The following is a 13,940-nucleotide window of genomic DNA, read 5'->3' as shown; positions in this document are numbered from 1 at the left end:
AAGACAACCGCAAGTTGTGACAGCAGTATTTTTCTCTCACAGAAATCAGTACCAGCCACAGCACCAGCAAAGCAGTATAGGATCATCACTCATGAGATTAAACCTCGATGTGGATTGAATCGGGAAATCGGATCCAGCCACTTGTAAGACTGCCCAAATTACTCATTATATGATGATGATGAGGCCAATCTGTAAAAGCTCTGCAGAGATATGATCTGAACATGCTGATGTTTTTTTTATATATAAACAACATGACCATGTTAAATCGGTGAACGGAATAAGAACCACTGGTTCAGAAAAGCTGCCTAAACCACTAATTTGCATGCTGGCCGGCTTGGTTGGTTTTGTAATTGTAAATTGTATGTAGGTGTGAAACCGCGGAGGATGAACACGCACGTGCTTGACCCGGCATGCTGCACAAGTCTTCGAGCCGTCGATCGACGTCTGCTTTTGCTGTGCCCACAGTTCATAGTTCATACTACCACCTTTCTTTATCATAACAGATACCACTAGCCACAAAAAAGTTTAGCTTGATCAAGTTCAACACGCTTGAGCCGCCGCCACTGCAGGCTCCACGGAAAAGCCCTACGCCGCTCCTGCCCTCCACCGCCGCCGCCTACGCCGCCAAGGCTCGGTCCCCTCTCCTTCTTCTTCTCCGGTATGTCTGCCGGAGACGAGAAGGGGAGGGGACCCATCCTTTTTTTTCTCTAGTTTTATAGTGTCTTAGAGTTTGCTAAATAATTTTCCGGTGAAATCATATGATTTTCAGCCGGGTTTGTGTGATTTGCGATGATTTCGATGATTACCACGACGAGATTGTTGTTACAAGCATCGATTTCATCGGCAGGTGGCCAATTTGTGGCCATTATCTGCAAGGGGAGGGGTCCTTCTGGGAGCCCCCTACGAAGACAATGACTCCGGGTCATCGATCTCATCATCGGTGGTCGCGGAGAGGAAATCAAGTTTTGAAGGTGATAAATCTGCATCCTATGTTACACCCGATAATGCAACCGCCGATATGCTTTCAGCGATTTAGATGCATTTTGGATTGGTTCCGAAGCGTTGGATCTTGCGGCATGTCCAATGTTTTGGGGTTGGTCGTCGGATTTGGCATAAGGACTGCACTTTGGCTTCAACATTCGATGGAAGTCATTGGGGGGAGAAGACGATGGAAGAATCTGAATAGAATATTATGTATTTTGTATTTCAGATTTTTTTTCATGTATAATTTGGGGATGTACTTTGTCAAGATTTAATATAAGTTTCCCTTCCATTCGGAAAAAAATGCAGTTGGAGATTGTTCGTCACAAGCCACCAGCGAGAAATCAAGCGAGCGAGCGAGCAAGCTCGACAACACCCATGGCGATGGTGGAGCTAGCACTAGCAGCCATCCCGCTCTGCTTGCTCCACGCCTGCATTCTCTTCCTCCACGCGGGCGCGGTGGCGGGGCGCCATGGCGTGCAGGTACATTCCCCACAATAGGAGGCCGCGGCGGAGGCCTTCCTCCGCTGGAAGCCCACCCTGCGAGGAGGTGCCCCGCCGGCGCTGGGCTCGTGGCGGCCGGGCACCACCCCGTGCACCAGCAACTGGACCGGCGTCGCGTGCGCCACCGCGCGCCGCAGCTCCCCGGCGGAGGTGACCACCATCTCCCTGCCACGCGCCGGCATCGACGGCCACCTCGGCGCGCTCAACTTCTCGGCCCTCCCGTCCCTCCGGCGCATGGACCTCTCACACAACCGCCTCCGCGGGGAGATCCTGGCGGCCGTCGCCTCCCTGCGCGCGCTCGCCTACCTCGACCTCGCCGGGAACTGGCTCTGCGGCCGCATCCCGCCGGAGGCCAGCGGCATGTGGCGCCTCGCCCACCTCGACCTCTCCACCAACAACCTCACCGGCTGCATCCCGGCGTCGCTTGGGAACCTGACGGCGCTGGCTTTCCTCGCCCTCCAGCAGAACACGCTGACCGGGCCGATCCCCGGCGAGCTCGGGAAGCTCGCCGGCCTCGAGACCTTGCTGCTCACCACGACATCGGTAAGTGGGGAGATTCCTGAGAGCATCGGCAACCTGACCAGGCTCACCACCCTGCAGCTCTACACCAACCGACTGTCAGGGTCCATACCACCTTCTCTCGGGAACCTGGTGAACCTGCTCGACCTCGAGCTCGCCGAAAACCACCTGAGCGGTGGGATCCCAACCTCCCTGGGGAACCTCACTAATCTCGACCTCCTGATTCTGTCCAAGGGTGTGTTTAGTTCGCGAAAAGTTCGCGAAAAAGTTGTTGTAGCACATTTCGGTTTTATTTGGCAACTATTGTCCAATCATGGAGTAATTAGTCTCAAAAGATTTGTCTCGTCATTTACAACTAAATTGTATAATTAGTTATATTTTTTAACCATATTTAATACTCCATGCATGTATCGTAAAATTCGTTGTGATGTGCGTCAGTGAAAATTTTTTGGAACTTTTCGCGGAACTAAACACACAGCCCCTCACAGGCTCGGTTCCTCATGACATTGGGTTCTTGGCGAACCTAAGCGCCCTGCTTTTAGATGCAACTCATGACATTGGGTTCTTGGCGAACCTAAGCGCCCTGCTTTTAGATGCAAACCAGCTGGGAGGCCCGATTCCCCGGAGCTTGGGGAACCTCACCAGGATGGGGTACCTCCAACTGTCGAAAAACCAGCTTGTGGGCTCGATCCCCGCCGAGATCGGCCGTTTGGGGAGCATGTGGTTCATGGCCTTGTCCGAGAACCGGATTTCAGGGTCAGTTCCTGCGGCTCTCGGGAACCTCACGAGCCTCATAGAGCTCGATGTGTTCTGCAACAAGCTGTCAGGCTCCCTGCCTCGAGAGTTTCTCAATCTCACGGGGCTGGTTGATCTCAACATGGGGGCAACAACTCCCTCTCCGGGGAGCTGCCCTCCGACGTTTGCAGAGGGGGGAGCCTTCAACAGTTCATGCTCGCGATGAACAGGTTCTCGGGCCCAATTCCTGCGAGCCTGAAGAATTGTGCGAGCCTCGTTTGGCTTAACATTGGTTCCAACCAGTTAACAGGAGACGTGTCGAGCTTGGGGCCGTACGCCCGTACCCGCAGCTTGTGGAAGCAAACTTTGGGAGGAACAGACTTCATGGGCATCTGTCCAAGACCTGGGCTTCAAGTGTCAATCTGACCATACTGAACTTGTCAAAAAATATGATAACTGGAAGCTTGCCACCTGAGCTTTCAAATTTGGTAATGTTGGAGGTACTCCTGCTCCACACCAACAAACTGACAGGCAGGATACCACCAGAGTTGAGCAAGCTACCCAACCTATACAAGCTCAATTTGTCGCAAAACCAATTTTCAGGTGGTATACCACCTGAATTTGGCCGGATGAGCAATCTTCAGTATCTCGATATATCGATGAATAAGTTGAGTGGATCGATACCGCAGGAGCTTGGGAGTTGCACTGGGCTTCTATCACTGCTTATCAGCCACAACAACTTGAGAGGAGAATTGCCGATGACCATGGGTAATCTGGGGAACCTGCAGCTCGTGTTGGATGTGAGCAACAACAGACTCACAGGTGGGCTACCCAGTCAGCTCGGGAACTTGGTGAAGTAGGAGACCTTGAACCTCTCCCATAATGACTTCAATGGGAGCATCCCATCTTCTTTTGCCAGCATGGTTAGTTTGTCAGCACTTGATGTGTCATACAACAACTTGGAAGGGCCCCTTCCAACAGGGCAAGTATTTCGTAATGCCTCAATAGGATGGTTCCTCCACAACAATGGTCTTTGTGATAATCTCTCCGGCCTTCCAAAATGCTCTTCAGACCCAAAACTGCAGCACCACAACAGAAGAATCAGCAGCTTGCTGCTAAGCATTTCCATTCCTTCATGCATAGTTACTATTCTTGCAACTTTTGGAGTAATTAGGATTGTTAAGAGAAGTAAGAGACCACAAAGGACTGCAGCCCATGATAAAAGAGATGTGTTTTTGGTGTGGAATTTCGATGGGAAACTAGCATTTGAGGATATCATTAAGGCAACAGAAAATTTCAGTGAAAGATACATCGTTGGGTCAGGAGGGTACGGCACCGTCTACAAAGTTCAACTTCAAGAAGGGAGATTGGTTGCAGTTAAAAAGCTTCATGAAACTGAAGAAGAGATTAGTGATGAAAAGAGATTTATCAGAGAAATCGAAGTGTTAACAAAGATTCGGCATCGGAGCATCATCAAGTTGTACGGGTTTTGCTCCCATCGACTGTACAAATTTCTAGTATATAAAAAAACTCGACCTGCGAGGGGCTAGCCGCCCCCCGAGCATTCTTATAAGGAGGCCTTCTAACGCAGGCCGAGAAACCCCCCGAACCCCAGCTCTTTCTGACCTTGGGCCTAGTGCCATTTCCTGGAACCGTTACCTAGGCCGGGACCATTACCCACTGGGCCGGGAAACCGTGACGCCGGGCCGGGCCAGGCTGACTACACAGCCCAAGCTATCAGGAGCACAGCGAGGGGGTTTTTTTCCCACAGGCGGGGAAATTCGCCCCGGTGGGGGTTCGAACCCCCCACCTGTGGAGTGCCGCCGGTTGCTTCGCACCACTCGGGCTAACAACCTTAGGCAAATTTCTAGTATATGATTACATTGACAGAGGAAATCTTCATGAAACACTGGAAAATGATGATCTAGCAAAGGAGCTAAACTGGCAGAGGCGAGCTGCCATTGCAAGAGACATAGCCCAAGCTATGTACTACTTACACCATGAATGCAACCCACCAATAATTCATCGTGACATAACAAGTAACAACATCGTGCTCGATGCAGATTTTAAGGCTTATGTTGCAGACTTCGGCACAGCAAGGATTATAAAACCTGATTCATCAAACTGGAGCGAACTAGCAGGGACATATGGTTATATAGCCCCAGGTATGTTGGTAATTACTTTCTGCTTGCACCTAGCAAATATATGATTGTCTCCATTTCGATATAAAAATATTTATGTTTCAGATCATCATCCTAAACCTAATAGTTTCTAATTTTGGTTCTCGTGCTCTTTTCTAATGCAGAGTTTTCATACACATCTGTGGTGATGACGAAATGTGATGTCTATAGCTTTGGTGTGGTTGTGCTGGAGATTGTGATGGGGAGATACCCTAGGGAGCTGCAATCCCTTGCTTCCCTGGGAGAGCATAATAATCTTGCGATGGATTTACTGGACCAACGCCCATCGTCGCCAACATGTTTGGAGAAGAAAGAAATTGCTCTGCTCATCGAAGTGGCATTTGCTTGCCTAGAAACGTCTCCTCAGTCAAGACCAGAAATCCAAGATGTCTATCAGAAACTGATTCGCCCCCAACCTTCATATTTTGCCTCACCTTCAGGTACAGTTACACTAGGACAAATAACAGATGGGAAAGTGTAGTGTAAATTGTACTGTCACGAGGATGAATGGTCTCGATTTTGAGAAGCTGAGAGCTGTATAACCCATGATTATGAGCTTTATGTGTCCTTTTTTCTTGTGGCGTCCTGTACGGTGTTGTTTCTTGGGCTTCTTTATCTTTTCTCCATCTAATTAATATAACAGGCAGCTCTCCTGCCGGTTCGTTTCAAAAAAAAAATTATGAGCTTTACTACTTCACCGAAGAAAAAGTATCAATATTGAATAAACTGTAAAGTCCAACAAAGTAGTGTGTGGCCCTACAAGCGCATCAAAGCAAAATCATTGCTGCTAGTATGATTCCACTTTTTTAAACACCTTTTTGTAAAATTTATCTTATAAAAATATATATTACTAGCGTCGTGGTTCAAGGTTCCTTCTGAATAAGAATAGTTGCGTCTTGCGTGTAATCAAATTGAGATCTGGTACAGTTGCAGTAGCAGCTTCACCGTGACGACTGCATCAATTCATGAGCATTAACATGCCAGGCAAAGGGCTTAAAAAAAACATGCCAGACAAATGGATTGGGAAAAAAAAATGATTGCCACGGTGTTTCTAATCTCTACCGGGACCTTCCAACGGCATCCCATTTCCACATAGGCTCCGAAACAATTGCATGTGGAGAAAATTCGATAGGTGCTTAATCTTTCGGCAGTTTGATAGTTTATTATATTATATGATACTTCAGCAACTTGAATGTACTATTTTTCAGCAACTTGAATGTACTATTTCAGCATCTATCGTTTACAATAAATTCACGTATAAAATGTTGAGCTAATACTCATTACAGATTTTGTTGAACAAGGTTTCTTAATTGTTAAATAAAGTCCCTAAAAATATCGAATAATGCGCAAGAAATATGTTTCTACGGACTATGTAAAATGTGTTTTGAATACAATTTTCCTTAAATTATTCCATTAGATTTTAACAAATTTGTTGAAAAGAAACCCCCACAGAGCGGGACTCCGAGCTTGACGCGGACTCGGAGCCGACTTTGAAATCCGACTCGCCCGGTCACTCGTGGGTCTTCAAAACCAGAATCTCGATCGCGGCCGCACGGCGCCCGCGCCATTCTCTCCCATCACCACCGCGCCTTTCTTCTCCAAGGCTTCCGATCCTGCCCCTCGCCTATAGCTAGCATAACCCGCTCAGATCCATCCGGCAAGCGGCGGCGCATGGAGCCGTCCTGCTCCATCCGTGGCCTCGCCGCTACCGGCGGCGTGGCTGCGGGGCGACGTTCTCGCCAAGTATCTGCGCTTCCTGGAGGAAGCCGCGCCGCCGCCGATGCGCGTGCCGATGGCGTGGCTCTCGAGGGGAAGCTCGCGACGAGCTCCTGCGGTTCCTCGAGGAGTCGCGGGCCGCGGCGGCGGCGGCTGCTGTTGAACCGGAGCGGCAAGAGCCGCGTGACGGCGGCGGCGGTGCTTAAATTTATTGTAGAGATTATCTATTAAGTCGTCTCAAGATTAGATGGCTTCAACGTAGTTGCCGTTAAATTCCCCGAATAATTAATGCTCTTACGCAACAAGCAGTTGGCAGTTGCATGTCGAGAAGAAAAACATTTGGTTTTACAGCGGGTGTTCATATCAGCGCTGATTCTAGAGACATACTGGCAGTATGATACTGTCTGGTCATATGTATAATATGTATCGATTCATGCATGGCAACGTCTGGACGATCATACAATACTACTTTGGAATGATTTTTTAAAGATCATCACTGAAGAATGGTTAACAATAGCAATAATCGCGCTCAACAATAAATTCGTTGTGAGGCCAGCATATGCCATGCATGCTTACAGAAAGTACTAATTGTATCATGATACGGAAGGATCATACAATACACGTATCCCTATTAATACTTTGCAAATTTACCACAAGGCTCTCCGAATTTAATTTTGCAGTACAAATGCAAGCTGGAAGTGGCCTGCAGGTGAGCAGGTCATCCAGTAGTCGGAGTTCGGAATCCGACGAGCTGTCGTCGATGGCAACGCAAAGGTCCGAGTCCGAGTCCGATCCTCCCTCAGCTCGGTCGCTCTATATATCGGCCGTTCAATCTTGCTGATGCGATCGAGAGTTTTGTAAAGCGCCCTGCGCTCTCCTCTTCCGTTGGGATCAGGCGGACGACCACGCGAGATCGAGTGAGCAAGCTCTGACCATGGCAGTGCTCCGTAATGATTCTTCCAGCAGCGATGGTGAAGCCTAGCAATGTCGTGACAGACTCAGCGAGCTGCCCGACGACGTCCTGGTCTCCATGGCGACGTCCGGCTGGTGGCCAGGACCTGCGTCCTCTCCAAGCGGGAAGATCGATAGAATATAATATTATTTTAGTTGAGCTTTGGGATGAAGCGGGAATTAAAAATAATTTCAATTAAGAAAATGGCCATTGGCCAAGAGTAATCACCTGTCGGCAACTAGATGGATAACCATCTTCTCCCGTAACGTGGTCAGCACATCGCCGATGGTGAACTGTTGGGCATTCACGGTCGCTAAGGAAGTGGCCAACAGACCCTTGGCAACTGGCCGAATGCCCGACCAAGAGTCCACGAGGGGAGGTTGCTGGCTACTGCTCTTTCCGAGGGTCTTACATAATGACCGACCATTTAAAAGCTCGGAGATAATTACGATTCTAATAGTGCGTTATGGAAAAAGAAATTGTTTTTCAGAAAGAAACAGAGAAAGGATCTTTCAACGGTGAGTTATGAATTGAGATTTTCATTGACATAATATGCTATACTATATGCCATGCTTGTTGTACTAACTAAAGATCCTTATATTATCTTCTATAAGCATCATATTTATTTGACTATGTCGGGTGATTGGCTTTATGTTTTTAGGTTAAAAGAGTGCACCGGCCTGTCAAGTGTCAAACTCGCATGAAGACATGACGAGTGAATAATGCAGTTTTCTAAGGGCATAGTCTGCGGCTTCCGAAACTTTGATGCCCATGCGTGAATCTAAGAACATCAGCAAACCTTTACTGTTGAGTTGTTGCTGGAGACATCATGGCATTCTTCCAATTTATTTCTGTTTACAATTTGGTGGTGCTTGACTTTATGTGAGTGCATGGATCCGAGTCGAGTGAAGTTGTTTCCACTGTGGTTTCATTTCCTCCTTGCTTGCTCTAACAGTAGCTTTCAATAATCACCATTCAATATCCATGATGAAGTGCTCGTCCCATTTGTTGGCGCTGCATGTCCTGGATTTCCCGTGTGTTGTGATGAGACATATGAATATATCTATGAAGTTGCTGCCACTGTGGTTTCATTGCTTGCCATATAGTGTGCCAGCTATTCTAACAGGTGTGGAACCCTCATGGGCTGAAATGGTACATGCATGTTACTATTTCTCTATTTTATGAATCGACGAGCATGATTTTGACGTGCACATGCACGACGTGCTGCACAAGACGCAAGACGAGCCTTTGACTCGTGCCTTCATCATAGTACCAATGTTCAAAGTAGTCGGCTATAACCACCGTTATAGTCCACTGTAGCCTTTGAGAGAGGAGAAGACTAGAAAATCTATCTTTTAGCTTTAAAAGGCTAAATCCTCCCACTATATCCCGCTATAGCCGCTAAATTAAGAGTTATTTAGCTAGCTAAACCATATAATTGGTTTTATCCTCTTACACTATTTATGTAGCTACCCTACCATAACACTATTACTCTACACCACAACTTTTGTCATCTTCTACTTGAGACCTCTTATGCCACAGTATGGCAAGAGGGGAGAGGATCACCCCTATTTATAGGACTCCATGGCTCATCTAATTTTATCATGTGTCCATTTTCTACATACTTTCTACAAAATATCTAACTCTAGAATTTTCTTTATGTTTATCTAATCATATAAATATCTAGTTTTAAGAGTATTTCACATTTTATCATGAAGCATGTCAACTATGGTTCATGCATACTCTCTAATTTTCTTGAAGTTTCAAACAAATATGCATTGCTATTTTTAACAGTATTGAACTCCATCATTTACAAAACTTAGTATTTCATCAGTGATGTAATGAGGGAACCTCTAAATCTCTAAAGTTGGTGACATTCTCAAGCTTTTATTGGGCCACGTCTCCCAAAAATTTTGTCCGTCGGATCTCGAGCGGACGACTCTGGTAACTCGCCAAAACCACGGCAACGCGGGGTGCTTCTGGACCCTTCCGCTTTCCTGGTGCGCCGTCTCAGCGAATCCGTTCGACCTGACGGCAGCCGGCGGCGGCGACCCCACTGCCGATGACCCCAGCACACTCCATAGCCAGAACCGGCGCTGCCTCCACCATGCCACGCTCTCTCCTGCACAAACTGAGCTTGCGAACATGCAAGACGCAGCACCGGCAGCCCGGCATCGAATGCCATAGCTCGCTGCCGCCCCCTTGGATGCGACGCGGGCGAAGGGAGAAGCCGAGCGAAAGGATGCAACCGCGAGCGTGTCTTCTCGCTGCGCGCGCGGTCGTTTCCCGCTGGCGGCGTCCGTGGAGCGCTGCCGCGCAGCATGCGTAGTCGTATCAGACGAGGCTGGCAGTTGACTATGGTACGATCCTCCTTTGCGCACCTGCAAGCTCTCCGGCGCACCGTCATCCCCCTACAAAGCAAATCTGTTGTCCAGTTAGATAGCGTTGTTGCACCTCTTCTACCGTCAGGCTGTTCTACAGAATTTCGCTGGACTCGACCCTTACAACCACAAAAGTATATATTTCTGGACAACCTCGAGCTGCTCGACGAAATGGCAACAAGGAAACTGCTAATGGCGTCCTTCTGTCCTCACTCTTCAGACATAAAATTGGAAAAGTGTATGTTACTGCCATTTGATTGTGAGCTAGATAGTAACAGGAACTACTCATGTCATCTATCATAGAAGATTGTATAATACTAACTACCGGCAAACTTGATATTGTTTGATTGCTCTAGTAATCAACCTATATCTGGATATTAAAATTTAATAAATAAGATCAACACATCAGGGCTACAAAACTCGGTGCTGCCAAGTGCCATTCAGAGGGTGAAGACACCTGAGCCTCTTTGCAGGCAAGCTTCATGTTATTGACCTTGAGCATTCTATCAAGTTCTACAAGAAGGAATTTTCTTTCCTTTTGTAAGGTTGTGCTACTCCAAAGGTTAGAGATGTTAAATATTTATTCTTCTCTAAGGAGCAAGCTCTTGGGATGAAGTTCCTAAGAAAGAAGAGTGTACTTCATTTTGATTTTAAGGTACCTTCAGTCATTAGAGTGTGGAAAAATGTTGTTACATTTCATAAACAAATAGCTTGCAACTTTCATTCAACTTTTCAAGATAGATTTTTGCATTTTATCTTTCGTTGTTGCTTGCCATACAATAGAGGAACAATAAAGAGAAAACCGAGTAATAAAATGTGAAATGTCTCTGCTAATTAAGTATCCTCATATCTTGTTGTTAGCCAAACAGATGAACGAGCATAAGCCTCGGCTACCGTGGGTTTCAGATGATAGATATAACTTTGCAAGAGCAGTTGTTCTTTTATTGATGATGATGTTTCATTTGGGTTTGTCAGAAGTGCTCACAAATCAATGGAGAAATTAATGTCTTGTAACTCATTTTATTTTCATTAAAATTGTTTGTGCCCCTATATTATAATTTGCTTTGTTACTGCTATTCTGATTTGTTTCTTCTAACATTTCATCAGTTCAGACCGCGGCATATAAATCCAATAGGCTGGCCCGCTCCAAGGAGGGCGCTCAAAGGCGTGCCAGTGTTTCTAGTGAAGCTCTAGACGTACTTCGGCGCATGATGGAATGCTCTAGACGTACTTCAGTGCATGTAATGAACTTTGTGACCTGTATCTGTTTGATTTGATGTTCTGAATATATAAATTCTGAACTTAATTACTCAATTTGCAGAACTGCTAAATGTGGTTAGCGGGAGCTATATCCCGCTATAGCCTTCTTTTAGTATCTAAAAAAACTGACCGCAAAACATTTTAGCCCGCTATTTTGAACATTGCATAGTACATCACCCCATGCTTCCATCATTCTAACTAGAAAGAATAGCACGCTATATACGCTGCGCGCGAAATATTGGCATGTTGCACACTTACTATTGCAAGATTAATTTGGATGCCATTTCAGCAAACACGCTGATGGCCACAGTGATGCATGCTTAAACAAAGCGGCTGCCGTACATTGTACAACATCAAAACCAGCTAATATGGAACAACCTCATTTTTTACGGCAAAATATAGTTGTAGATCTTTCCACAAAGAATAGAAGTGAAATGCTTTGTGCTTAGCATTTTATCCACATACACTGCAACAATATTTATTTGGCAAATAAACATTTATTCCCTGCTTTGATGCACTTAAACTCAAATTTATTAGAAAAAATTACATTACTAATATAAAAATCGACACAGACATAAAGAAAGCAGCACTAAAGCTTGCAAAGAGCTGTGAGATCCTACAGTAGTTCGCTCTGCACACCACCAAGAAGTTAATGGATATACATATCGGCATATATAATATCAAATCATTATACATGCACAGTTCCCTGTGCACATGTAGTAAACAAATAGTATGTACAGCCATATATTGTGTTCACTATCATACAACCCTGGTTCTGGGTAAGGCATAATTGCTTTTATAGCATATAGTATATATAAGCGGTAGCGGTATAGCCATTGTGTGAAACATGGAAATATCACAGACCATCAGAAACGACAGAATTTGAATTATATCTTTGCAATCAATATGAGCAATCCAAGTACACCTACAATGCAGGAATTGTCACACAAAGTCTTTTGAAGATGTCAATAAAATCCAGTTGCGCACTGGATCGAAACAAATATATAAATCGACATACCATAGCCATGCCACTGTCAGGTCAATGAGGCCTGCATGCCCTCCTCCACCTACTGTTCAAGTTGACATCGAGGCCGTCCTGCGCGCGTGCGAGGCGCTGGAGACGCTGCACTTCCACTCCTGCTCGTTCGCCGCCCCCTCGCCGGCGGCGCTCCGGGTCGACGCGCCGCGCTCCCGGCGGCTCAGGGAGCTCGCCATCATGGAGTGCTCCGTTGAGAGGGTCGATGTGGTCCACCTCCCGGGGCTCGAAAACCTCACCTGCGATAAGTGGTCCTCCCAAGCCTGTCCCGTCAGGTTCGGGCCGGCCTCGGCGCCGTTGCTCAAGAAGAGATTGCCCTCATCAACCGGGCGTTGCCAGGGCAGCTGAGCTTCAAGCTCAGCGAGCTCCTGGAGAACGCTAACCCCTTGGAGTACCTTTACCTGGATTTTGCCACAAGCCGCAGGGTAATTTAATTAAGCCTGCTTACTCGATCATCCGTTCCCTTTGCAAAACTTGCTTTTAATTATTTGATTTCCCCCCACCTAGTACTCCCTCCGTCCCAAATTATTACTTGTTTTCGTTTTTTTATATTCATAGCAAAATCTATCGTCTCGACGGCGGCTGCTGCTGCTGAACCGGAGCAGCAAGAGGCGCATGACGACGGCGGCGGCGGTGCCGACGGCTACGATGACGGCGGCCTCGTGTTGGACGACGACCACGGAAGCTTCGTGGGCGACGGTGGCGAGGGTGGCGACGGCGACGTCCGTGACGGTGCCAGCGCCAAGGTGGAAGACGACGACGACGAGAGCGGAGGTGGAGGCGCCGCCGGCATGGAGAAAGACGACCAGGACGCGGAGTCGGTGCTCGAGCTGCTGCTGCCGCACATCCTGGACCTCCCGGCGTTCAGGGCGCGCGCGGCGGCGGCGGTGGCGCAGCAAGAACCGGCGCTGGGGTTCGGCTTCGGCTGGTGTCCGCAGCGCGGGGTTTCCCTGATCGAGGCGGATAGCAGCAGCTCGTCTTCTAGCTCTGACGAAGAGATGAGCTCGGTCGACGAAGAAATCGAAGATGGCGCGAGGAACTCTACTGATTATTAATCTGCTCTTTGATCATCTGAAAACAGAGTAACTCTGTATCACGGTTCAGCGTCAGACACACACACAACTCGTGATTTTTTCACCTATCAGTTCACGATCATTGAAGTATAGTTTGCTAATCAATGGAGAAATTCATTTTGGTGCATGATTCAAATTTTGAAAGTTATTTTCTTGTGTTTTCATTGTTCTGCCAATGCATTCAGTATCGGCCAAACTTCAGGTGCCACAGCCGTTATAGACGATAGATCAAGGGTAAACGAAAAATAGCTGTCTTGCACAATTGAATCAGGAAGGCATCATGAATTGCTCCTTATATTCATAGTCTCAAAGTATCAGGTATAATCCATTTGGGAAAAAAACCAACATTTAGTCCATTTGGAAGAGAAAAAACAAGTATCAGGTATAAATACCATGCGATAATTGGAAAGCCAGGAGCAACAGCGCAAAAGCCTGAACAACCAGAAGTAAACAACGAAATTCATAGACAGAAGTGGTTTAGTGGTATCATCTAGAATCGAAAAACAACAAAGAAACCTCAACTAATAATGTTGTAATAGGGGCTCGGCCTCCTACACGTAACCTTTCAAACCGTGGAAAGAAAAGGAGTGTTCCCAAGTTAAA

The 13,940-nt window shown here is 46.9% G+C and overlaps 2 protein-coding genes and 1 long non-coding RNA gene across 3 annotated transcripts; all 3 read left to right on the top strand.

Moving 5' to 3' along the window:
- Positions 1-1,719: 1,719 nt before the first annotated feature.
- LOC120695050 (probable leucine-rich repeat receptor-like protein kinase At1g35710) lies at positions 1,720-3,599 on the top strand. The gene is made up of 3 exons (XM_039978372.1): positions 1,720-2,239; positions 2,547-2,948; positions 3,043-3,599. Exons 1-3 carry the CDS (start codon positions 1,720-1,722, stop codon positions 3,597-3,599), a joined length of 1,479 nt encoding a protein of 492 aa, XP_039834306.1.
- Positions 3,600-3,659: 60 nt separating this feature from the next.
- On the top strand, positions 3,660-5,400 carry LOC120695049 (MDIS1-interacting receptor like kinase 2-like). Its single transcript, XM_039978371.1, has 3 exons — positions 3,660-4,183; positions 4,630-4,904; positions 5,045-5,400. Exons 1-3 carry the CDS (start codon positions 3,660-3,662, stop codon positions 5,398-5,400), a joined length of 1,155 nt encoding a protein of 384 aa, XP_039834305.1.
- Positions 5,401-9,591: 4,191 nt separating this feature from the next.
- LOC120665450 lies at positions 9,592-11,277 on the top strand. The gene is made up of 2 exons (XR_005671165.1): positions 9,592-9,947; positions 11,076-11,277. It is a non-coding gene; the product is annotated as an uncharacterized LOC120665450 (long non-coding RNA).
- The last annotated feature ends 2,663 nt before the right edge of the window (positions 11,278-13,940 follow it).

Source organism: Panicum virgatum, chromosome 2K (genome assembly GCF_016808335.1).
Source record: "Panicum virgatum strain AP13 chromosome 2K, P.virgatum_v5, whole genome shotgun sequence".
Lineage (NCBI taxonomy): Eukaryota > Viridiplantae > Streptophyta > Magnoliopsida > Poales > Poaceae > Panicum > Panicum virgatum.
The sequence above is the reverse complement of the archived record's forward strand: the minus strand, read 5'-3'. Positions and strand labels throughout refer to the sequence as shown.